General features: G+C 45.3%; 1 protein-coding gene and 1 long non-coding RNA gene across 3 annotated transcripts in view; one reads left to right on the top strand and one right to left on the bottom strand.

Annotated features, from left to right (window-relative positions):
* Positions 1-11,598, top strand: part of PDCD1 (programmed cell death 1) — a 34,059-nt gene extending 22,461 nt beyond the window's left edge. The window contains exons 3-5 of the mRNA XM_068281229.1: positions 4,407-4,571; positions 8,000-8,034; positions 10,867-11,598. Coding sequence (XP_068137330.1) covers positions 4,407-4,571; positions 8,000-8,034; positions 10,867-11,046 — 380 coding nt within the window. The 3' untranslated portion in view covers positions 11,047-11,598. The remainder of the gene's footprint in view (positions 1-4,406; positions 4,572-7,999; positions 8,035-10,866) is intronic.
* LOC137571701 (uncharacterized) overlaps positions 1-26,208 on the bottom strand; it is an 81,108-nt gene that overhangs the window by 21,594 nt on the left and 33,306 nt on the right. The gene's annotated exons all lie outside the window — the stretch shown is intronic.

Here is a 26,208-nt window from a genome sequence, read left to right as displayed (position 1 = left end):
ACGACCTGGCTTGGCCGACCTTGAGAACTAGCCTTACTGTTAGAGGCAGTTCCCAGATCTGTTAGTGACACCCTCTCATTGGTGTCACTCACGCTCTGTCCTTCCCACATTCTGCTTAGCTCCTCCCCCGGGAGAGTCTAGGTTTACGGAAGGAGCTTACTTCTGTGCAGTATTCCTTACTGCCTCTGTACCTACTCCTTAGGTACAGTCCACTAGTGTTACTGTTACACCCAAACACTCACTTCTCTCTCAGGTGTCCAGAGGTTAGAAGATATATCTGATTATCGGTGATACTGCAGATCATCAATAATCGGGTATATTCTGCATTCTCGGTGATACTGCAGATCACCGGTAATCAGACCCTCTCTGTGTTACACCGATCGTTACACTTTCCTACAAAACCTTCTCATAGCTTTCAACATCTGTTGGTTTTCATACTACTGTACATGGAAGTGATCAAATTGACCATTGATTGGCCAATTAAAATTGCACGTGTTTACCCACCCTTAAATTATAAGTAACTAGCTGAACAAATAGGGTAGGACACACACTAAGCAGAATCGCATATGCGTTTTCCATAGCACATAGGGGAAAATGCATATACAATTCTGCCTAGTATTTTCCTACCCATAGGGAAACCTCATTCTCACTTTCCACACCCAAGACTTAGCAAATAATTACTTTGTGCTGATACTCCAGTTAATCATTTTGTGTTACCTACCTTTTGGAATGATGTTGCGTAGATATGTAATGTAAGAAATGGAAACATTTGCTAAAACTCGTGCATTATATACAGCTGACTTGGAGCTGATTACTCTTTTTGCCTAGAAAATTGGCATTTTACTTTAGGCTGAACATAGTATGATACGCCTTGTTGAAATAGTTCCCTACTGTCAAAATCACCCATTGGAAATACATTACAGAGCTTAGTAATCTGTGTCCTAAAAGGGTTTGACGTATATACGCTGTATCAAAAGGAAATCTGGGTTGTTACATTTAGCAGACTGCTGTAATGCTCCATTTTCTAACATGTCTAATTTGGTTTTTGATCCCCCTCCTGTTTCCCCTAACACTACTGAGTGAACCCACCCCTTTCTGTTATACTTATGTGAACCACTGAAGCTCCAGTGATGATATCAGACTTGTGCTTCTACTGACTTGTGGCAGCAGGACTGCTGTGTCATTGCTGTGGTCTGGTCTCCCACTATCTCTACTGAAGTATGTGACATTCTTTCCTTTTAAAGTCAAAGGTTTGCTTTGAAGGGTACACTCTACCTTTAAAGGAGAGGCCAGAGTAAAGAAAAAAAAAAGATCTACTTACCCTTGGCAGCCAAGAAGTCCCTATGCTCCAGTGTCCCAGGATCCCCTCCGTTGCTCCGTCGGCATCTACTGCACCCTTTTTTTTTACTCAGATGTGTCCTTTAACCGCTTGAGAACCATAGGCTTACACCCCCCTAGTGACCAGGCTATTTTTTTACAATTTATAGTGCTCTGCAGCTTTAAAATTTCGCTGCAGAGCAGTAACACTGAGCACACAAGTGAATTATCCCCACCCACTTTTCTGCCCACCAACAGAACTTTCTGTTGGTGGGCTCTGATTTATTTTTATTAGTTTTTTTGTTTTTGCTTCCTCCCTCCCTCCCCCGCTAGCCAATCCCAGTGATCCTCTCTCTTAAGCTATGTCTACACGTAGCGCTCCGGCTTATCAATCGAGCCGCTGACAGGTCGGATCTCGCCGCCGCCGATTCCCTGCTCGTTCCCCACAAGGGGACAATGGCAGGGAAACGAGCGGAGGATAAGCAGTGCCGGTGGGAACGAGGGCGGATAAAATCTGACGCACGCGAGGGCGAGCGGGGACGCAGCGGGTACGCGCGGGGATGCGGAGGAGGCGATCCGGCGGTTAATCGAGCTGCCGGATCGCTACGTGTAGATTAGGCATTAGGCATCAGCCTATGAGAGGGGATCGCTCTGCGAGCCTCTCTATGGGACAGCCAAGTGACACGGCTGTCCCTAGTACATCGCTGTTGTAGATTGCAGCGCTGTACAATGTAAATAGACAGTGCTTTCGCCCTCTAATAGTCTGCTAGCGACAATCACAGCTGGTAGACTGATGACAGAGCGGAGCTCCATCGTTGAAGCGGGGATGCACACGCATTGGCGTGCGCCATTCCCTACAAAACCGCGACCCAGGACTTGACGCTTTTCGGTGTTAGGCGGTCCTGGGGCTGTCATCTTCCTGACGCCTATCGGCATTAGGCAGCTGGGAAGGGGTTAAACTTTTGACTGCCTTGAGTATATGAGGGAAGTTTTTTAATGTTACTCAGCTCCCACACACTTAAATCTTAAACAGGAACTTTAACCACTTGAGGACCGTAGGCATACACCCACCTCGTGACCAGGCAATTTTTTTCACCAATTACGCCACTGCAGCATTAAGGCCTCACTGCAGGGCTGTACAACTCAGCACACAAGTGATTCCCCCCCCCCCCCCTTTTCTGCCCACCAACAGAGATTTATGTTTAAGTTCCTCTTTAAACTACTGATGTGTGTTTCTCAGCCCCACAGAATTGTATACTTATTATTAGTTATCAGAAATAGTTATGCTACAGTGTGACTGCAATTCCCACCTGAGAGAAACTGTTATTTAGAGCCTTGGATTAACCCCGTCTAGTAAGAAAAAAGAAATACAGCCTTGCACTAAGTAAGACTGGAACTGTGTATACATATTGTGTTTGTATCTCATAATGTTACGTCACTTCAGGCACCCTTTAAAGAGAACCTGTACTGAGTAAAAATCTTTAAAATAAACACATGAGCTAACTTCAAATGAACATTACAGAGTTACCTTGCCATCAGTTCCTCTCAGAAGCTCACCATTTTCTTCTGACAACAATCCTTTCCAGTTCTGACAATATTTTGTCAGATCTGAAATATATCAGTTGCTGTCAGTAAAATATCAGTTGCTGTCAGTTATAGCTGAGAGGAAAACTGATGTACCAGGTAATGCCCATGTTTCCCAATGGCTGAAGTGGGCGATGTTACAGTTTAACTGTGTGCTGACCAGAAAGCTGTTATGGGAAATGGCCATTTTCAAAATGGAGGACGGAAAATTCCCTTGATCACAGTGGACAAACAGGACGCGAGACAGGAGAAAGACACTGAGGAGTAGACTACATGGAAGGTAAGTATGACTCGTGTATGCTTATTTTGACTTTTAATTTTCAGTTCAGGTTTTCTTTAAGTAAGCTTAATGGAAGATGACTGACGATCCTTTTTAGTAATAACGTTGTTCATTTTATCTCACTGTAAGAAGAACTTGACAAACCTTATCACATTCCTATATTTACAATAATTACAATAGATATGCAAGTAATACTGGTAGTCTCGCCACCCTGGTGACCCTGGTATCATTCCGGACTCCCTTTTTATCGCATGCAGAAGTCTGATGCTCTTAGTTTTTAATTTTTAACCAAGCTTTTGATTTTAGGGGGAAAATAGATACTTACCTCCAGTGGCGTAGCTAAGAAGCTGTGGGCCCCATTCCAGTGTTTTACATTGGGGCCCCCAAGCACTCTATACATAACAATTAATATGGCACAAAACCAATAAAGGACTGCTATTGAAGCATCTATAGAAGTGATTACTATCAGCACAACCAATACAGAGTTAACACTGTGGTTGAGGGACGGTCCCGTGGGACCCTTCTATCCCACGGGCCCTGATGTGGTCACAACTTCTGCATACCCTATTGCTACACCACTGCTTACCTCGGTAGAGGGAAGTCCCAGGATCCTCCCGAGGCTTCCCATGTCCTCCTGCAGACCACCGCCACTGCCCAGGACCCTCTGAAGGTTCTTGCCCATGCTCCTATCTGTGAAGGAGCATGGTAACACTGCACAGGCATGGGACAACTCTTGTCTGCGCAGCGCCATGGAGCCACTTGTGCAGAAAAAGCCACTTACGAGCAGCTTTGCGTTACTGCGCAGTCGTGGGCTGACAGCATGGCCACGCACATACATGGACAGGAGTGTGTTGATGCAAACCTCTTTGACAAGCCCATGTTGAAAAAGTTAGGAGGGTCCCAGTGATAGAATGGTGAGCTCAAGGGGGATGCGAGAAGCTTCTGCATTATAATCCTGAGGTGACCCTCTTATAAGGTGGGTATCTGCCTTGGGCCCATTTTTAACCTACAGGTACACTTCACACTATGGCCTTTTACATGCTCATAGGCAGAGAGGCATTTCCCTCATCATGAAACATCAGTGTACTGCTTCATATAACTTAAATAATGAAGTATATCAGCTGATTGGCTGATGGTGCAACCTAGCTGGTTTTTAAAAGTTGCTGATGAGTAAAATATTTTGTACAGTTAAGCAGAAATAATTCAAATCTGTTTGTATTTTTAGATATCGGGCATACAACTCCGACAGTGACTAACCAAACTACTCAGGAAACATCACCAGACCACAAGGACAGAACAAAAGTGATCACTATTAGTATTTCTGTCCTCATGTTTGTCCTTCTGCTGCTACTGATTGGAATCACCATTATTCTAGTGTGGCATAAACAACGTATGTACTGAAAATCTAAGTCTTAATATAGTGGAAATAGATATACAGTATTTACATAGCATAGTATTGTAAGAATGGTCTCTGCATTTAAAGTGCACCTGAACTCAGAACTTACTCTGAACTCAAAACTTCCTCTCTGCTCTAAAAACTCCTTGAGAGTCTGGTTAACAAACGCCTGACCTAGTACCTCAATGCCAATCTGGATTTTGGCCTGCCCACTCAACTGAAACAGTTCTCACCAAAAGTGGTCAATGACCTCGCCTTAGCTAAAGCTGAAGGCAAATACTCCATTCTCCTCCTCTTTGACCTTTCAGCAGCATTTGACACAGTGGACCATCCCTTACTCCTCTAGTCCTTCCAGTCCATGGGCATTCATGACCTTGCCCTAGCCTGGCTCTCATCCTTGCTCTCCAACCACTCCTTCACGACCTCCTTCAATGAGTCCTCATCCACCCCCAACCACCTCTCGGTGGGAGTCTCCCAAGGCTCTGTCCTTGGCCCCCTACTGTTCTCCCTATACACATCCTCCATTGGCAAGGTTATCTCCTCCATGGGTTTTAGCTATCATCTGTATGCAGATGACACCCAGATCTCCCTCCACACCCCTGACCTATCCACCATTACCATGGACAAGGTCTCCTCCTGCCTATCAGCCATCTCCTCTTGGATGTCCCGCTAGGTTCCTGAAATGAAACCTCTACAAAACGGAAATTAAGATCTTTCCACCCCGGCCATCCCTGACCCTCCCAGATGTGAATGTCACTGTTAACCACACTACCATTTGCCCTACCTCTCAAGCCCAATGTCTGGTTGTCACCCTGGACTCTGCACTCAACTTCACCCTGCGCATCCAAAACCTTACAAAGTCCTGCAACTTCCACCTCCATAACATCTGCAAGATCCGCCCTTTCCTAACCTCTGTCACCACCAAACTCATCATCCATGCCCTCATAATTTCCCGCCTTCACTTCTGCAATGCCCTTCTGTCTGGTCTCCCAATGATCCGAATTGCCCCACTGCAGTCTGTCATGAATGCCAGTATTGTATAGGAGAGAGGGCAAGGGGGAGGAGAGCGAGAGCCGAAGCCGGCGGCTTCATCTGTTACATTGCCGCAGGCTTCATTTCAATTCCATTAACTCACTTATTCCAATACATTTGGCCGCAGCGAGACGGCCACTTCAAACACAATACAATCGGTTACATTAACACTTTTGTTACGTAAAGAGTTAATGTAATTAGCGCCACCTGCCGGATACAATCGGTTACATTAACACTTTTTGTTACATGAAGTATTAATGTAATTTCCACCACCTGCCGGATGCGCCCGGCTAACGGAAAAGTACCAATTTTTTTTTTGTAATCGAATATTTGATTGGGCAAAACAGTTGTACAGAGTTTGGCTACCTTTTGACCTGTTCACATTTGTCGGTTGTGGATGTGTCTTCCATAATATGCTACAGCACTGCACATTTGATCAACCACTTCAGCCTTCAGTAGTTTTCACTTTATGCATCCGAGCAATTATCACCTGCCATTCATTAGCCTATAACTTTATCACTACTTATCACAATGAACTGATCTATATCTTGTTTTTTCTGCCGTCAATTAGGCTTTCTTTGGGTGGTACATTTTGCTAAGAGCCACTTTACTGTAAATGCATTTTAACAGGAAGAATAAGAAAAAAAGCGGAAAAAAATCATTATTTCTCAGTCTTCGGCCATTATAGTTTTAAAATAATACATGCCTCCATAATTAAAACCCACGTATTGTATTTGCCTAATAGTCCCGGGTATTACACCATTTAAATTATGTCCCTATCACAATGTATGGCGACAATATTTTATTTGGAAATAAAAGTGCATTTTTTCCGTTTTGCATCCATCACTATTTACAAGCCTATAATTAAAAAAAAATAGAAGTATTTCATCTTTACATTGATATTTAAAAAATGTAGACCCTTAGGTAAATATTTACGTGTTTTTGTTTTTATTGTAATGTTTTTTGTTTTTGTTTTTAAATGTTTTGTTTGGGTATTTTTGGGAGGGTGGATGTAAATAGTATTTTTTTTCATGTAAAAAGGTGATTATTTTTCATTTTTTTACATGTACGCTTATAGTGACGTAGGGGGACGTAAGAGGCAGAAAAAGTGAGGCTTCCGAGAGAAGCAGTCACTTTTTCTGCCGGGGTGAGGAAATCAATCGTTGGGCACCATGTCCCGATTAATTGATTCTTGGGCTAACGATCCGCGGCCGGGAGCGTGTACACACGCGCACATGGCCTTCTGGACGTAGCTTCTACGTCTAGAAGGTTTAAATGGTTAATAGCATACATTCACTTCCATGCCCAATGGAGTGGAGTGCTAGAAATATAATATGTTGATATATCAGTGTAATTCACATATGTAAAGCAACCCATAGACCAGTGTTTCTCAAACTGGCCCTTGTGACTCCCCAGCAGTGCATTTTTTGCAGACAACCTCACCTATGTGCACAGGTGGGTTAATTAGTGTCTCATGTGGATTCATGTAGCTGAGACACTAATTATCCCACCTTTGCATAGGTGAGGCAGCCTGCAAAACATGCACCATTGCAGAGTCACAAGGACAGGTTTGAGAAACACTGTCACAGTCTATCACTGCTTCCAATACCCATGACCCCATGTGCCTTCCAGCTACAGTGCTGACACTCAGCCAAGAGATCTATCAAATGGAACCTATATCAAACCTAGAAAGAACTATCATCATGCTGTTTGTAGCATCAGCCATTGTAGCTGAGAACAAAGTGAACATATTCTCCCACAATGCAGTTCTGTGTGTGGTATCACTTGGTTTTAAAGGGAACTCAAGGTGAGAGAGATATGGAGGCTGCCATATTGATTTACTTTTAAACAATACCAATTGCCTGGCTATCCTGTTGATCATCTGCCTCTAATACTTTTAGATATAGACCCTGAACAAATATATGCAGATCAAGTGCTACAAATGTTCGGATTATTATTATAAGTATTCTGACTCAGCTGACTCAGGTTTTATTGGATTAGCCATATGCTTGTTGTAAGGTTTGACTCAGACACTCTGTATGCCAGAAGATCAACAGAACTGCCAGGCAACTGGAGGCAGTTTAAGACTGGGAGGTGGAAAAAACACATGATTACTGCTGCTTGGCCAGCCTGTGTCTCTCCTCAGCTTTACTACCTCCCAGTCTGACACTGACTGGTGGCAATTTTTATAAGGAAATAAATATGGCAGCCTCCATATAACTCTCACCTCAAGTTCCCTTTTATAATTAAATAATCTTAAGGGTTATGTGCACATCTTGCAATATGGCCTAAAACAGTTATATAAAAAGTTGTAACTTTTTTGTTGGATGAAAAGGTTGTTTCATCATATTCACCACAGTTGTTTCATGTGGCTATTTTTTTTATTTCAGGAAATATGTCACCACAGCCTCAACTAAGACATCTGGTAAGACCTCTATATGTAAGAAGCAAGATATGTATAAGATATGTATAAAGGGTGACATATTTGCATGTATTAAGTGTGCAAAGTGTGCAAACTGTGAAAATGTGCAGAACTGCATTGCTATTCAGGGCAATGGTCGCAGGTGAATCATGACTGTATTTGATTTGTATGAGTGCTGAGTGGAAAAAAAAAACATTGGCCCTCCCTCTTATACACTTGGGTCCTGATTTACTAAGGTTGGAGAGAATGATAAAAGGTGATTAAAGCAACACTTATATAATGGCAAAAGCATGCACACACCTCCAATGACAATTTTCAATAGTATGTCTAGTATAGCCCTCATTTCTCACATAAACTTTTACACTGCAGTTGCATATACAGGTACACTTCCGTAATCACATGACTGCTATTTTACCACTATTTCAGCAATCCTACAATGATCTGATATGACGCAGGTGAGATTTGCAAACTCTTGCCACCCTATAACAAACATTTGTGCAAAAAATATCTAATCCAGGTTTACTGGATCACACAGTTTCTTCAGTGTTAGTAAATCAGGGCCTTGCTATGCTACAAGCAGTTGTTATTGTGTCCTTGTCCCACTGTGTTTAACACACATGCACACACTCTACTAAGGACCAGATTTCTCCAAAGACTATGTAAGTGAATTTGGGACAGTAGAAAAAAGGGTCTCTACTATGCATAGCTGTAGACACATGCCTGGCATAGTGGAGCTGCTGCCACCAGGAAAGGGGGGGGGGGGGGGGGTTACAAAAGGAACTTGCTGTACATTTAAAAGCTGTATGTCCAATGTTTCATTTCAGTCACCAAATCTGCTGTACCCATTTTGTTTCGTCTTTTACTCTCTATACTTGATTCTTTTTTAAAAGACTATAACCTTTATTTAAAAAAAATAAAAAATATAAAAAATATACATACTGTATATAATTTTATTTTATGAACATTAAAAGCAAAATTAGTAGCTACAACCACCTATTCATTATCAACAAGTAAGCAGAGTTCAATCACCTTAATACAAATTTCATATTCCATTAGAATCCCAAATGAAACAATAAACAACCCACACATTTCCCCTATTCTCTTCCACTAACCCAAACATAAGCTAATTCCTTGAATCCTAGTTCCCTTCCCCAAAGGTACTAAAAGAGGGCATCTAGGCTCTGACCACAAACCATGCACACCAATCACATCTCACAACCCATACTTCTCTTATACTAATAAAACCAACATTGAAAGAAAAAAAATCAAAAAGGGAAGAGGGGAAGGAGATAAGAAAAAAGGGGAAAAGTGGATCACCCTCCCACCCTCAAGAGTGGCCCCCACACATACACACACACACACACACACACACACACACACACCGGATAGCAAGAAATCTGGATAAATTCAGATATCTGGATTCAAACAGTTCAGAAATCCGAGTCTATCCAGATATCCAAACTCATTATCCGGGAAATCCGGAATCCGGACTGAAATCCAGAACTGGCCTTTAAATTTCTTCCAAAACATCTTTTATAGTAAATGATGCATGAAGCATCATGGTTTTTTTTTTTTAAAGAAAAACAGCAATTGTTTATGTGGGGAGGTATAATACAAAAAAAAAGTTAGTAGTACAGTAATCTAATCCCTAATAACCTGCAAGCTATACTGTAGCTAAGGCTGGCAGCAGGCCTAGCCTGTGCACACTGAGCAGGCCCTAACCTAGCCTAGCAGCTGCAGCACTGAGTCTGACTGTCACACTGACTAAAATCAAAATACAAGCTAGCTAACTAAAAAACAATAAAATACTGGTGTAGTAGAGGTGTTTAGGTGCAAAAACACTAGGTGTAGCACAGTAATACAGCACTTGCTTAGCCAAACAGTACTGGAGATGTCTCTCAGTGAGCAGTCACAAGCAAGGATGAGATTCTCATCATGGCACCTGCTTATATACAGAAGGGGCTGGCCAGGGTTCCCCTCTGTGATTAGTTGCTAGGGCTTCGGCTGGGAGCCCTCTGATTGGCTCAATGACGTCATGGACGTCATCTCCATGGTTACGCTATCTGGATCGGGTACTTGAATTAGGTATCTGGACGGATTTCCGGATACCTCATACGTATCCGGATTCGCTCGGATAGTGCATTCCGGATTTATCCAGCTATCTGGAATCCGTATCTGAGTTCGGATACCAGAAAAAACGTTCGGATATCTGCATAGTTCGGGTATCTGGAATCTGGATGAGCATCCCTGCACACGACCCCCGGCCCGATCTAAAAAAGCAGGTCTCCCTAAGTGAGGTGTTACGTCATACTCCCTCAAATGCCTTTTAAACCACCAGCTAGAGAGAACATATTCAAAATAATTTTGATAGTACTTTTCCTACTTTTCGGTCCTTTTTCAATTGCAAAGTGCTGAAAAGTTATTTTAAAAAGGAGTTGAAAAATTGTCTCCTAGGAGGAAACTCGGGAGAAAAAATGAATTGCATATGGGCCAGGAAAAGCTGTGAGGGCACATAACTATGGTGATCCACTGCCAACTCTGCTACACTGACCCAGCCCACCATCCAATTCCTGCGCCTTTGGGGCCTTCCCACAAGTAATTATTTGATTGTAGATATGGTACTTACTTATACTGGCATTTATAATGAATTATTACTTTATATAATGTGCACAAGTAAAATATAATTTAGACGTTTTGGATCCAGTTCACTTTAAATACATCTTTCCTAAAGAAGCACTTATAAGTGGGTACATGTATTAGCTGTATAAGCTCCGTCTACTCTTTCCAGCACGCTTTACATCAGGAATAATTATGATTTTCGATGTGTATTTGCAGGAAAAGCCTCCACAGGACACTGAAGTTTACACCGTAGACTACGGAGTGATAGAATTTGGAAACAATCAACCTTGCAGGAAATCAGCAGAAGTATCTGTATCGGAACAAGTGGAATATGCTACAATCATGTTCCCCCAAGGAACACCATGTATGGGAGAGCGCAGGGAAAGAGCTGTCTGAAGTCATATTACAATGCTGACCGGAAACTCTGCTGTGAACATGGACTTGTCTGAACTATAGACTACTTTGGCAACAACCTATTAAAATGTGAACTTGATCTGCCAATCAATCATGCTTCACATACAGTACATTTTACTACAACAAACTGAACAGACTGTGTAACAAACCTTCGGCAGGGACTTACAACATGAGCAATGTGATTTTTATTCTGGAGACCCATTTATCCAATGCTCTAATCTCCAAAGCTCATTAATTATTTGGGGATTATTGGATATTCCAGCCCCATAAACAGTATAACCATAATTAGGGCGAATCAGAGCGAAGCATAAAAAAATCAGTCCAAATGATATTTTAGTTTTGAACACAGGCTATCAAACTAGATCACACAACTCCTTGTCATATTCCTCATGAGCTCAGTAGATGAGATTATAGCACCTCAGTCCCTGCCTGCAACTTTACAGATTTTCTTTTTAAGTTTATTTTTATACAGTTATTTATTTATTGTACATAATGTTGTTGGTCACAATGGTTACTGGAGTTTCGGAACGTGAGCGAGCACTACCTCTGAACGTTCAAGAACATAAAGGAATTAATGATTTAATCTGCCAATGCCATACATTTAAAGAGACCCTGTAACCCCCAAAAAAGTGCCCTTGGGGGGTACTTACCTCAGGAGCGGGTAGCCTCTGAAACCTATCGATCTGCAGGCGACTTGCGTCTGTGCAGTAGAGCGGACCCGACTGGGATCGGCTATTTCCACCTTATCCTGAGCCGAGAGCCACTACTGTGCCTGCGCTGGAGCCGGTAAGGTAAATATTAAAATACTCTCTGTTTGGAGGGGCACAGTAAGACCACCGTGGGACGGAGTAGCACGGGGAAGCCTCGATATCATCCAGAGGCTTCCCCCTACCGAGGTAAGTACCCTCCAGGGGCTCTTTTTTTGTTACAAGTTTTCTTTAAGTGCAAAAATATTGGGAGAAGCACTGTTTGCATATGAACTGAGTGTCTGACACTAGTGTTGGGCGAACAGTGTTCGCCACTGTTCGGGTTCTGCAGAACATCACCCCGTTCGGGTGATGTTCGGGTTCGGCCGAACACCTGATGGTGTTCGGCCAAACTGTTCGGCCATATGGCCGAACTAAGAGCGCATGGCCGAACGTTACCCGAACGTTCGGCTAGCGCTGTGATTGGCCGAACGGGTCACGTGTAGTGTTGGGCAAACATCTAAATGTTCGGGTTCGGGCCGAACATGGCCGAACTCCGAACATAATGGAAGTCAATGAGGACCCGAAATTATTTTTAATTCTACCACATGTGCACAGCTACTAGCACCTTGAAGGTTTCAGAAGGACTACATTTCTTTCCGCAGAAAGGGATGCTTTGTTAAGGAAAATAACAGCACCTTTGTCGTGTCAGATAGTGTTGGGCGAACATCTAGATGTTCGGGTTCGGGCCGAACATGGCCGCGATGTTCGGGTGTTCGACCCGAACTCCGAACATAATGGAAGTCAATGGGGACCCGAACTTTTGTGCTTTGTAAAGCCTCCTTACATGCTACATACCCCAAATTTACAGGGTATGTGCACCTTGGGAGTGGGTACAAGAGGAAAAAAAATTAGCAAAAAGAGCTTATAGTTTTTGAGAAAATCGATTTTAAAGTTTCAAAGGGAAAACTGTCTTTTAAATGCGGGAAATGTCTGTTTTCTTTGCACAGGTAACATGCTTTTTGTCGGCATGCAGTCATAAATGTAATACATATAAGAGGTTCCAGGAAAAGGGACCGGTAACGCTAACCCAGCAGCAGCACACGTGATGGAACAGGAGGAGGGTGGCGCAGGAGGAGAAGGCCACGCTTTGAGACACAACAACCCAGGCCTTGCATGAGGACAAGAAGCGTGCGGATAGCAATTTGCATTTTGTCGCCATGCAGTCATAAATGTAATACAGATGAGAGGTTCAATAAACAGGGACCGGAAACGCTAACCCATCACAGATGTTCATTGTTCATGTTACTTGGTTGGGGTCCGGGAGTGTTGCGTAGTCGTTTCCAATCCAGGATTGATTCATTTTAATTTGAGTCAGACGGTCTGCATTTTCTGTGGAGAGGCGGATACGCCGCCGATCTGTGACAATGCCTCCGGCAGCACTGAAACAGCGTTCCGACATAACGCTGGCTGCCGGGCAAGCCAGCACCTCTATTGCGTACATTGCCAGTTTGTGCCAGGTGTCTAGCTTCGATACCCAATAGTTGAAGGGTGCAGATGGATTGTTCAACACAGCTACGCCATCTGACATGTAGTCCTTGACCATCTTCTCCAGGCGATCGGTGTTGGAGGTGTATCTGCACGCTTGCTGTTCTGTGTGCTGCTGCATGGGTGTCAGAAAATTTTCCCACTCCAAGGACACTGCCGATACCATTCCCTTTTGGGCACTAGCTGCGGCTTGTGTTGTTTGCTGCCCTCCTGGTCGTCCTGGGTTTGCGGAAGTCAGTCTGTCGGCGTACAACTAGCTAGAGGAGGGTGAGGATGTCAATCTCCTCTCTAAAGTCTCCACAAGGGCCTGCTGGTATTCTTCCATTTTGACCTGTCTGGCTCTTTCTTCAAGCAGTTTTGGAACATTGTGTTTGTACCGTGGATCCAGAAGGGTATAAACCCAGTAATTGGTGTTGTCCAGAATGCGCACAATGCGTGGGTCGCGTTCAATGCAGTCCTAGGCCGAAGAGGTCATAGCCTAGGGTCACAAAACCTGTTTATTTGGGCAATTTCAATGGTGGCGAGTCTGACGTACATAAATCGCAGCAATGGCCGTTAGCAACGTCTGAATCTCACGAAATGTCTCATGCAGGTAAAAGACATATTGTTAGACTTGGGCTCCAAAGATGGGTTCCCTACATCTCTGCAAACCAGAGTTACGGGGCTCCAAATTTGGTAAAATCCCCCATAGGCTTTCATTGGGCCTCCTATTTACAGTTCCAAAATCTCACATCTTTTCAAAGGGCAATTACTCAGCAGTACCAAATTTTCTAGCATTGTAGGGACCCTTAGGGGGAACATGACTGGTGAGTTTCGGGCCCCTAGGCCAAAGAGGTCATAGCCTAGGGTCACAAAAACCTGTTTATTTGGGCTATTTCAATGGTAGTGATGGTGGCGTACATAAATCTCAGCAATGGCCGTTAGCAAAGTCTGAATCTCACGAAATGTCTCATGCAGGTAGAAGACATATTGTTAGACTTGGATTCCAAAGATGGGGTCCCTACATCTCTGCAAACCAGAGTTACAGGGGTCCAAAATTGGTAAAATCCCCCATAGGATTTCATTGCCTCCCTATTTCACTTTCCAAAATCTCACATCTTTTCAAAGGGCAATGGCTCAGCAGTACCAAATTTTCTAGCATTGTAGGGACCCTTAGGGGGAACATGACTGGTGAGTTTCGGGCCCCTAGGCCGAAGAGGTCATAGCCTAGGGTCACAAAAACCTGTTTATTTGGGCTATTTCAATGGTAGTGATGGTGACGTACATAAGTCGCAGCAATGGCCGTTAGCAAAGTCTGAATCTCACGAAATGTCTCATGCAGGTAGAAGACATATTGTTAGTACACTTTGAGAAGAAAAAATCGCTCGGCACTCAGCTGTTCAGTCTGGGGGTGGGACTAGCTCCTTGGAATCTGCGATAGCTTCACACCGTTTGTTGACACCCCATGTTGTTGGGCTTCTATTTTGGCAGGGGGAAGTGCATCAAGCGTTGGTTAGTGCAGGGCACAAATGGAACACACTGGTACTTGAAAGAAAAAGCTGTGCACCTTCCTCACAAACTGCTTTTATTTAGGCCTTCAAACAACAGCCAGCGTATGCAGCATACATATGAAACAGAAATTGTCAATGTTTGTCAAACCTGGATTCCATGGAGGTGTGGAGGTGGTTGGGGAAGAGGTGACCAGGGGATGTAAGGACGGCACTACAGCCGTTTCACGCCGTCTGGCGCTTGCTCACGTGCGTGTGTCCTAAACGGGGCAGCGCTGTACGGCTTCCTGTGTAAGATCCTGAAGCCGCGCCTCCAGCGCTGCCCCATTGGTGTAGAGTGCCTGGGAGTGAAGGTCGGAGGTGAGGGGGCGGAGACTTGCCGCTCAGCGGCGAGAAACTGGTGTCTTACTGGTGTCATAGCAACCTGTTAACATAGTGAAGTAGTGATCGGCTGCGCAGCCATATGTGGGTGAAAAAGTGCCTTCATATTTACTTTGTGCATTACCCATCAGGATATGGGAACCTGAACATACGAAAAAATCACTATTTGGCATAGTGCAAACAAAACAATGTGTTTTAAATCGCAAATGTGCATAAACAAGGTGCATATAAAGTTGCTGACATTGTGGCATGGCCGTGTCCAAGCCTGGACACCCCAGTTAAAAACCCTATGTTTTATTTCATTGTCCCCTTATCACATAAAAAGGGGGGATTCCCCCCCTATACCAAACCCAAGGGGCTCCCATTTAAAAAAGACCAGGAGGTAAAACTATGAACATTGAGACCTTTTGGGGCGTATTCGCCTACAAAGCTGGATGCATAAACTCCCTTAATTTAGTTGCGTTGTCTATTAGGGAGAAGAGCCAAAGTAAACCTTGCTTTGAACAACGAGGTTCAGAGGTCACACCACGTGAAGAGTGAGGGGAACACCATACAGAAAACCAAGATTAGGGGAATCTTAAGATGTGAGACCCCCAAGGTGCCACCCAAAGATGGGTCCAAAATGGACCGAACAGTTCAGATAATCAAGAGGGGACAACAGAGGCATCCCGACGTCCCTAAGCAGAAGGCGTCTCCAAGACCCAAGGTCGGCTTCTAAGGGCGACCCCGTGATATCCTATACCATTGTTTGCCTCACTCCAAAAACGAGCGGGCAGGGAGGGATACGTTTGAACTACTGGTATTCAGTGTTACTAGGTACAGAAACTGTTGCAGCGAAATAAGCTGACAACAAGTATCAGTTACTTAAAATAGAAATTAGTGGGGGGTCTAGTCCACTATTGGGGACCTGACCATTGCATATTGCAATTCCTATCCCGACCTAGGGTCAAAGATGGAGAAGCCAATCCATGTGGAACCTGCCCAAAGCACCGTTGAGAAAGGGGTTTGAATTAAGAACACATCTGGCCAGTCCAGAAGGTGAGAGGAGGAAGGAGAGGGGGGAGGAGATGCCACCAAAATGGGAGACCACAGGTCCAGATAGCAGAACAAGGGAGGAGGCGGGTGAGGGGGGGAAGATTTGCTTTGGTCTGTTATGGGATCCCTAGGGATCCAAGAAGCATGAAAGCTCCAGTCTGTCATTTAAGCCTAAGGGTCCCAGGGCCTCTGCGCGCAATATAACCCGCGACTCTCGTCTGGTGAGCTCTCGGTCGCGGTCACCTCCCCTACGTGAAGAAGAGACATGCAGGAGGCCCGCAAATCTCAGGCATCTAGCTCTACCACCGTGTACCTCTCTTACATGTTCGATCAACCTCGTACATCCTTTGCCCGATTTGATCGATGCAAAATGCTCCCCTATCCTCTCTTTTAGAGGACGGGTGGTTTTGCCTACGTAGTAAAAAAGGCAAGGGCAAAATAACACGTAGGAGACAAACTTGGTTTGACATGTAATGAAGGTTCTTACCTCCCACTGCAAACCACCCAGTCTGTAGTTGGTACCCTCCCACATGTTCCCACAAAACTTGCAGTTGCCACACTTGTGGTTTCCCTTAGGGCGTCTGCATGTTAGCCAATTCTGGATGGGAGGCGTACAAAACTCACTGCGAGTTAGGGTGTCACCCAAAGTTGGGGCCCTCCTGAAAGCTACTCTGGGGGAATTCGGAAACACTTTCTGAAGTGTGGGATCTCTCACTATTATCCCCCAATTTTTCTTGATAACTTTAGTCAACCTCCCAGACATTGGGGTGTAGTCGAAGGTGAACGTGAATGTACCTCTCTCCCCACTTTTAGAGCCTCTAGTGAGGAGTGAGCTCCTGTCTGCTTTTCTTGCCCTGTCCTGGGCTGCTACAAGGGAGCGTTTATCGTATTTTCTTGCCTCCAAACGTGCGGTCAACTCCTGTGCCTGTACCTCAAAGGTATCTAGACTGGAGTTGTTCCGTCTCAGACGAAGGTACTGGCCGTATGGCAGGGAGGTTTTGACGTGCTTTGGATGAAAGCTGTTCCTGTGTAACAGGGAATTCACAGCCGTGGCCTTCCTATAGCCTTCGCACACCAAGTTTTCTCCATCGGGCCTTATCTTAAGGTCTAGAAAACTGATGGAGTCTTTGCTTACTTCAGAGGTGAAGCGCATGTTCACTCGGTTGTCATTAAGATACCCCATGAAGGCCTCAAATCCCTCTGTGTCCCCCTGCCACACGACCAGCACGTCGTCCACATACCTGGCCCAAACTTTGATGTTGTGCCTGTAGGGGTTCCCGGAGGTTGCCACATAGTCCTCCTCCCATGCTCCGAGGAAGAGGCCTGCGTAGGTACAAGCCACAGAGGTTCCCATGGCCGTCCCGGACGTTTGGTGATACCACCTTCCATCAAACTGAAATGCATTGTGTGTCAAGATAAACTTCAAGCAGTCACAAATGAAATCCTTGTACCCTTCGTCCTTACTGGTCCTGTCCAGGAACCTTCGAACCGCCCTCAGGCCCCCCTCGTGGGGTATCCTGCTATATAGGCTCTCCACATCAATTGTGGCTAGTACACAGCCTGGATCCCACACAACGCTTTCGACCAAATTGATCGTGTCAAGCGTGTCGGCCAAATAGGCCGGGATCCCCACGAGCAGGGGGCGTAACAGATGGTCTAGGAACCTGGACAGGCGTTCTGTTAGTGAGCCACACCCTGAGACGATAGGTCTTCCTGGGGGGCTTTCCGTGGACTTGTGCAATTTGGGAAGGTGGTACCACACAGGATGCCGAGGGGACATGGGAAGTAGGTCAACTGCCAATCTCTGTGACATGTACCCACTTTCAACTCCTCGCCTTAACAAAGTGCGAAGAGTTGATTGGTACTTGTATGTTGGGTTGCCATCCAACTTCTGATAAAACTCGGAATTGTTTAACTGCCTATAGGCCTCCTTCGTGTAGAAGTCACTCGACATGATCACCACACTCCCCCCTTTGTCCGCCTGCTTGATCACCAGGTCGCGGCGACACTTAAGCCACCTGAGGGCGGCCTTGTCAGCTCCGCACAGATTGTCAGGAGCCCGGCTGTAACATACCGCCTTCATGTCTGCAGCGACCTGGTGAAGAAACTGGTCAATCGGGGAACCGGGGGGAATGGGTATCGGCCGGGTTGATCTACAGGCTCGAAAATCTCTGGGGTTACCCAAGGACAGGGCCCGTGGGGATGCATCTACATCTCCTGTGTCACAGGAGCCTCCCTCCTCCCACAGCTCCTCTAGCATCCGGAGTGCCTCTATTTCAGCGACGTCCCAGTCCACCTTGGGACTAAACCCTATGGTAGACAAGGGACTCACAGCCGAGGTCGGGCCTCCATCACTCTGTCCTTGGAGCCCCTCCTCCCCCTCCCCGCTCCGGTATATCTGGTTGATCATCATCTTTCTGGTGGTTTTGTAAAGATCCACAAAGAAGTCTACATAATCAAAACTCCGAGTGGGTGAAAACCCCAACCCTTTCTTCAATAGTGAAGAACAATGCTCGGGAATGGTCTCATTGGTCAAATTGACCACCTGAAGTTCCCCCTCAGGTTGTGATTGTTCCCTCCATTCAGGGCAAGTCCCTACTCTCTCGTTCTCCTTCTCTTGGTGCTGTTGCTGCCGTATCGGTTCCTGGTTACTACCGGAGAGTCCCAGGTTACACTTCTCCCAGTGTCTGTTTCTTCCTCCTCGGCGGACTCTCCGCCTAAAGGGATGGATGCACATGGTGCCACAGGAGTTGGCTTCGCCTTTGGGTCTGGGTTGGCACCCCGCTTCTGCACCCCGCTTTGCACTATGCCAAATAGTGATTTTTTCGTATGTTCAGGTTCCCATATCCTGATGGGTAATGCACAAAGTAAATATGAAGGCACTTTTTCACCCACATATGGCTGCGCAGCCGATCACTACTTCACTATGTTAACAGGTTGCTATGACACCAATAAGACACCAGTTTCTCGCCGCTGAGCGGCAAGTCTCCGCCCCCTCACCTCCGACCTTCACTCCCAGGCACTCTACACCAATGGGGCAGCGCTGGAGGCGCGGCTTCAGGATCTTACACAGGAAGCCGTACAGCGCTGCCCCGTTTAGGACACACGCACGTGAGCAAGCGCCAGACGGCGTGAAACGGCTGTAGTGCCGTCCTTACATCCCCTGGTCACCTCTTCCCCAACCACCTCCACACCTCCATGGAATCCAGGTTTGACAAACATTGACAATTTCTGTTTCATATGTATGCTGCATACGCTGGCTGTTGTTTGAAGGCCTAAATAAAAGCAGTTTGTGAGGAAGGTGCACAGCTTTTTCTTTCAAGTACCAGACATATTGTTAGACTTGGATTCCAAAGATGGGGTCCCTACATCTCTGCAAACCAGAGTTACAGGGGTCCAAAATTGGTAAAATCACCCATAGGATTTCATTGCCTCCCTATTTCACTTTCCAAAATCTCACATCTTTTCAAAGGGCAATGGCTCAGCAGTACCAAATTTTCTAGCATTGTAGGGACCCTTAGGGGGATCATGACTGGTGAGTTTTGCCACTGCTGAGCCATTGCCCTTTGAAATGGTGTGAGATTTTGGAACGGTAAATAGGAGGCCCAATGAAATCCTATAGGGGATTTTACCAATTTTGGACCCCTGTAACTCTGGTTTGCAGAGATGTAGGGACCCCATCTTTGGAATCCAAGTCTAACAATATGTCTTCTACCTGCATGAGACATTTCGTGAGATTCAGACTTTGCTAACGGCCATTGCTGCGACTTATGTACGTCACCATCACTACCATTGAAATAGCCCAAATAAACAGGTTTTTGTGACCCTAGGCTATGACCTCTTCGGCCTAGGGGCCCGAAACTCACCAGTCATGTTCCCCCTAAGGGTCCCTACAATGCTAGAAAATTTGGTACTGCTGAGCCATTGCCCTTTGAAAAGATGTGAGATTTTGGAAAGTGAAATAGGGAGGCAATGAAATCCTATGGGGGATTTTACCAATTTTGGACCCCTGTAACTCTGGTTTGCAGAGATGTAGGGACCCCATCTTTGGAATCCAAGTCTAACAATATGTCTTCTACCTGCATGAGACATTTCGTGAGATTCAGACTTTGCTAACGGCCATTGCTGAGATTTATGTACGCCACCATCACTACCATTGAAATAGCCCAAATAAACAGGTTTTTGTGACCCTAGGCTATGACCTCTTCGGCCTAGGGGCCCGAAACTCACCAGTCATGTTCCCCCTAAGGGTCCCTACAATGCTAGAAAATTTGGTACTGCTGAGCCATTGCCCTTTGAAAAGATGTGAGATTTTGGAAAGTGAAATAGGGAGGCAATGAAATCCTATGGGGGATTTTACCAATTTTGGACCCCTGTAACTCTGGTTTGCAGAGATGTAGGGACCCCATCTTTGGAATCCAAGTCTAACAATATGTCTTCTACCTGCATGAGACATTTCGTGAGATTCAGACTTTGCTAACGGCCATTGCTGAGATTTATGTACGCCACCATCACTACCATTGAAATAGCCCAAATAAACAGGTTTTTGTGACCCTAGGCTATGACCTCTTTGGCCTAGGGGCCCGAAACTCACCAGTCATGTTCCCCCTAAGGGTCCCTACAATGCTAGAAAATTTGGTACTGCTGAGTAATTGCCCTTTGAAAAGATGTGAGATTTTGGAACTGTAAATAGGAGGCCCAATGAAAGCCTATGGGGGATTTTACCAAATTTGGAGCCCTGTAACTCTGGTTTGCAGAGATGTAGGGAACCCATCTTTGGAGCCCAAGTCTAACAATATGTCTTCTACCTGCATGAGACATTTCGTGAGATTCAGACGTTGCTAACGGCCATTGCTGCGATTTATGTACGTCAGACTCGCCACCATTGAAATTGCCCAAATAAACAGGTTTTGTGACCCTAGGCTATGACCTCTTCGGCCTAGGACTGCATTGAACGCGACCCACGCATTGTGCGCATTCTGGACAACACCAATTACTGGGTTTATACCCTTCTGGATCCACGGTACAAACACAATGTTCCAAAACTGCTTGAAGAAAGAGCCAGACAGGTCAAAATGGAAGAATACCAGCAGGCCCTTGTGGAGACTTTAGAGAGGAGATTGACATCCTCACCCTCCTCTAGCCAGTTGTACGCCGACAGACTGACTTCCACAAACCCAGGACGACCAGGAGGGCAGCAAACAACACAAGCCGCAGCTAGTGCCCAAAAGGGAATGGTATCGGCAGTGTCCTTGGAGTGGGAAAATTTTCTGACACCCATGCAGCAGCACACAGAACAGCAAGCGTGCAGATACACCTCCAACACCGATCGCCTGGAGAAGATGGTCAAGGACTACATGTCAGATGGCGTAGCTGTGTTGAACAATCCATCTGCACCCTTCAACTATTGGGTATCGAAGCTAGACACCTGGCACAAACTGGCAATGTACGCAATAGAGGTGCTGGCTTGCCCGGCAGCCAGCGTTATGTCAGAACGCTGTTTCAGTGCTGCCGGAGGCATCGTCACAGATCGGCGGCGTATCCGCCTCTCCACAGAAAATGCAGACCGTCTGACTCAAATTAAAATGAATCAATCCTGGATTGGAAACGACTACGCAACACTCCCGGACCCCAACCAAGTAACATGAACAATGAACATCTGTGATGGGTTAGCGTTTCCGGTCCCTGTTTATTGAACCTCTCATCTGTATTACATTTATGACTGCATGGCGACAAAATGCAAATTGCTATCCGCACGCTTCTTGTCCTCATGCAAGGCCTGGGTTGTTGTGTCTCAAAGCGTGGCCTTCTCCTCCTGCGCCACCCTCCTCCTGTTCCATCACGTGTGCTGCTGCTGGGTTAGCGTTACCGGTCCCTTTTCCTGGAACCTCTTATATGTATTACATTTATGACTGCATGCCGACAAAAAGCATGTTACCTGTGCAAAGAAAACAGACATTTCCCGCATTTAAAAGACAGTTTTCCCTTTGAAACTTTAAAATCGATTTTCTCAAAAACTATAAGCTCTTTTTGCTAATTTTTTTTTCCTCTTGTACCCACTCCCAAGGTGCACATACCCTGTAAATTTGGGGTATGTAGCATGTAAGGAGGCTTTACAAAGCACAAAAGTTCGGGTCCCCATTGACTTCCATTATGTTCGGAGTTCGGGTCGAACACCCGAACATCGCGGCCATGTTCGGCCTGTTCGGCCCGAACCCGAACATCTAGATGTTCGCCCAACACTATCTGACACGACAAAGGTGCTGTTATTTTCCTTAACAAAGCATCCCTTTCTGCGGAAAGAAATGTAGTCCTTCTGAAACCTTCAAGGTGCTAGTAGCTGTGCACATGTGGTAGAATTAAAAATAAACAAATGGGCACTGTGAATAGATAATGCTCCTTATTACAATTCATAACTTAGCATAGTGCTCCACTGGATCAACCACAAGAGCCAGGAAGGGGTGGAAGAGTAAGCAGGCCTACACATCACATGATTATCAGTATAATTAATGATCCAGCATGACATAAACAATCCACTTGAACAAACATAATGGCCCTTATTCAATTAACTTTTCTCCTGCGTTCTCTCCCAGGAGATAGTTTTTCATCTTATCTTAAAAATTACTTTTCAGCACTTAGCAATAGAAAGAGTACTAAAAAGTGGTTAAAGGGACTCCGAGCAGTGCAAAAACTATGGAAAGATGCATATAATTTGAAAGCTCTCTTTCTCCTCTTTCCAATGATATATAAACGACCACCCTACGCTTTTAGTTTTCGCTATTTCCGCGCTTGAAATTGCCGCGGCTGCGATTTCGATCGCGAAAATAGAGAAATCTAAAAGGCGTAGGGCGACGATTTAGGGGTCATCAGAAAGAGGAGAAAGAGCTTTAAAATGATATCCATCTTTCCTTAGTTACATTGTATTACACAGGGCGACTTTTTCTCAAATTCAGCAGCTCCATTCAGCAGAAGCTGCTGAATTTGAGAAAAAGCCGCCCTGAGTAGTACAATGTAGCTATGGAAAGATGGATATCATTTTAAAGCTCTCTTTCTCCTCTTTCTGACGACCCCTAAATCGTCGCCCTACGCCTCTTAGATTTCTCTATTTTCGCGATCGAAATCGCGGCCGTGGCAATTTCAAGCACGAAAATAGCGAAAACTAAAAGGCGTAGGGTGGCGGTTTATATATCATTAGAAAGGGAGCTTTAAAATGATATGCATCTTTCCATAGTTTTTGCACTGCTCGGAGTCCCTTTAATAAAGTAATATCACGGTTATTTTAAAGAGGAACTTTAATCAAGTATTGAACTTAATTCCAATCAGTAGATGATACCGCCTTTCCCACAAGAAATCTTTACCTTTTCTCGAATAGATCATCAAGGAGGTCTATATTGCAATATGTTATTTTCACTACAGTTCCTCTTTAAGTATGTTTTGCTTGGTAGGAGCTTTAAAGGGAACCCAAGGTGAGAGGCATATGGAGGCTGCCATATTTATTTCCTTGTAAACAATTCCAGTTGCCTGGCAGCCCTGTTGATCTTCTGCCATAAGTAGTGTCGGAGTCAAAACCCTGGAACAATCATATGGCTAATCCAGTAAAACCTGAGCCAGGTGAGTCAGAGTACCTGATCTGCTGCATGCTTGTTCAGGGTCTATGGATAAAAGTTTTAGGCATCAGGAGGACAGCCAGCCAACTGGTGTTGCTTAAAAAGAAATAAATATGACAGCCTCCATATCCCTCTCCCTTTGGGTTTCCTGTAAAGGTAGAGCAGTTTCTAGGCTAAACTGCATCCAGGGCGAGGGTATAAAAATTTCGACCCCTGCCCCCCCCCCCCCTCTGTGGACTCGCGAACCCTTACTCTTTAAAGACACTCACACAGCCACAGGTCACAAGTAGATCTGCCTACTTCCTAGTAACCAGCTGCTCATCCAGGAGGAAGCAGGAACCAGGAAAACACACAGGGGAAGAGAGCCCGGAAAGCCGACTCCTCCATGGGTGCCGCGCACTGACAGCCTGCAGTACCACTACTGGTCGGCTGCCCTGTCCGTACTGCCCAAGAAATTGCCCTTTGTAAAGATATTTTATTGAGAAGGCTTGAAACATCCCCCTGTAGAAAAGTTAATAGGATATGGGCAATATTTTAGATAGCATAAACATTTATATTTTAGTTAATATAGGCGTATATCCAAACAAAAATTAATTAGAATAAACATATACCTTTTTTCGAGCTTAGCTGATGTCCTTCTCCCAAAAAATGCTGGCAACCTTTTCTTCTAGGAAACAGAAAGCACAACGCTGCAGTAGGATTGTTTGCAATGTAATTCTGTATTTGTAAAATATGTATAATGTATATTTATAGAAGCAGTAGATTTATTAAATGGATATTCCACATCAAAATATATTATATGTGTACTGTATCTTCCTTGTTAGTATGTGATAATATGGCCCACAGTACAAAATAATAATAAAGAAAATGATGCAAAGTCTTTTGGATTGGCAGAGACTGCTGGCAGTGTAGTCTGTGCTTGCTCATCAAAATCTTGGTTTATTAACGAGGACATTCAATAAATCACAAGGATTGAGATGTATGGGCTATACCTGTTTGTTTGCCTGAATAGTGGGACATCATTCCGGTGTTCCCTAGCCAATCACCCTACACTACTAAGGAAGGTGTGTAAACTCCTGTCTTGCATTATACCCAGGGATAGTGGTATTGCAGTTCCACCCTACCTGATGTCACCCCGATGTCAATCTCTGACATCAGTGTTGCTCTGTCCCTGTGCAGACATTTGGTCTGCCACTTGAGTGACACTCCTTTCCCATGTCGGCCCATTGTATTCTTCATACTGAAACCCATGTCAGCATTCTCCATACCGACACCCATGTCAGCCGTGCCCCTCCGGGTTTGCCGGTCTGTTATTGTAAATAGCTCCACCCTCAGCACAGCTTGGTGACTACTTTCTGGCATTAGCTAATGGCCTGGCTCAGTGTTGCCAAGCGTCCGTCAATTCACGGACAGTCAGTAAAAATGAGGCAAAATTGCCCTGTCCGTACAGTCCGTATATTTGCCCCTTGTGTCCGTTCAATTCATTATCTGTGGCCGCGTCCTTTAAACTGCAGTTCCTCCCTCTCTTGCCATAAAACATCCGACGTCAGCCTTCACTGCTTCTCCTTGCCGCCACCCGCCAGATCCCTTCTCTCCCTTCAAGACTCCTCTTCCTCTAGTGTGTCAGGTTCCAGCTTCAGCTGCCTTCACCCCCTGTAGCGTTCTGATAGTTGGGAGGCATGGACACCTAAAGAGTGAGGAAAAGACACAGGCTTGCTGAACTCCTTGGCAGCAGCAGGCTCGCTGTCCCTCATCTCATATTTCATTAGGGCTTGCCTCGCTCCGGTCTGATAGCTGGCTGATTGTGACCACTGGCCAGGTCACAAAGTTCATTCATGCATCATGCCTGTATTCAGCAGGCGATGCAGAGGAAAGGGAATTCCTCAGTTTTCTACTACACTGTGTGAGGTGAGGAGGGCCAGGGGTGAGCCTGGGGTGCCTGGCACTTGGGTGCAAGATTTTCTCTGGCGCCTATGGGAGTGCTTAAATTAACCATGCCCAACCACATAACCACACCCATGTCCTGCCTAATCACACCCACACCTTCCACCTCTTTACGCATGCATGTGATACCCCATTCCTACCCTTCTTCCATGGGCTTGCTCCTGCCTGCAAGTCTGCTAGTCTCTGGACTGACTCAGGCTGAGAGGCTCTGCGAGTGCGACACAGTCACACACTGCGTATTTACGGCTGCCTGCGGCCACCCTACTCTCGCTCGCTGTCGTCGGCTCCTCTTCCCGCCAAGCCCAAGCAGGAGGTGGGCTGCCTTTATCTTTCCCGTTGCGCCGCGCAGCCTGCCAGTGTTGCCAACCTTTCACGTTATTTTTTTACTGACAAATACCTAAAAATTTACTGACAAAAGATTTTTACTGACAAAATTTCTCCACTAAATGCACATAA

Source organism: Hyperolius riggenbachi, chromosome 4, assembly GCF_040937935.1.
Source record: "Hyperolius riggenbachi isolate aHypRig1 chromosome 4, aHypRig1.pri, whole genome shotgun sequence".
NCBI classification, from domain to species: Eukaryota; Metazoa; Chordata; class Amphibia; order Anura; family Hyperoliidae; genus Hyperolius; species Hyperolius riggenbachi.
The sequence above is the reverse complement of the archived record's forward strand: the minus strand, read 5'-3'. Positions and strand labels throughout refer to the sequence as shown.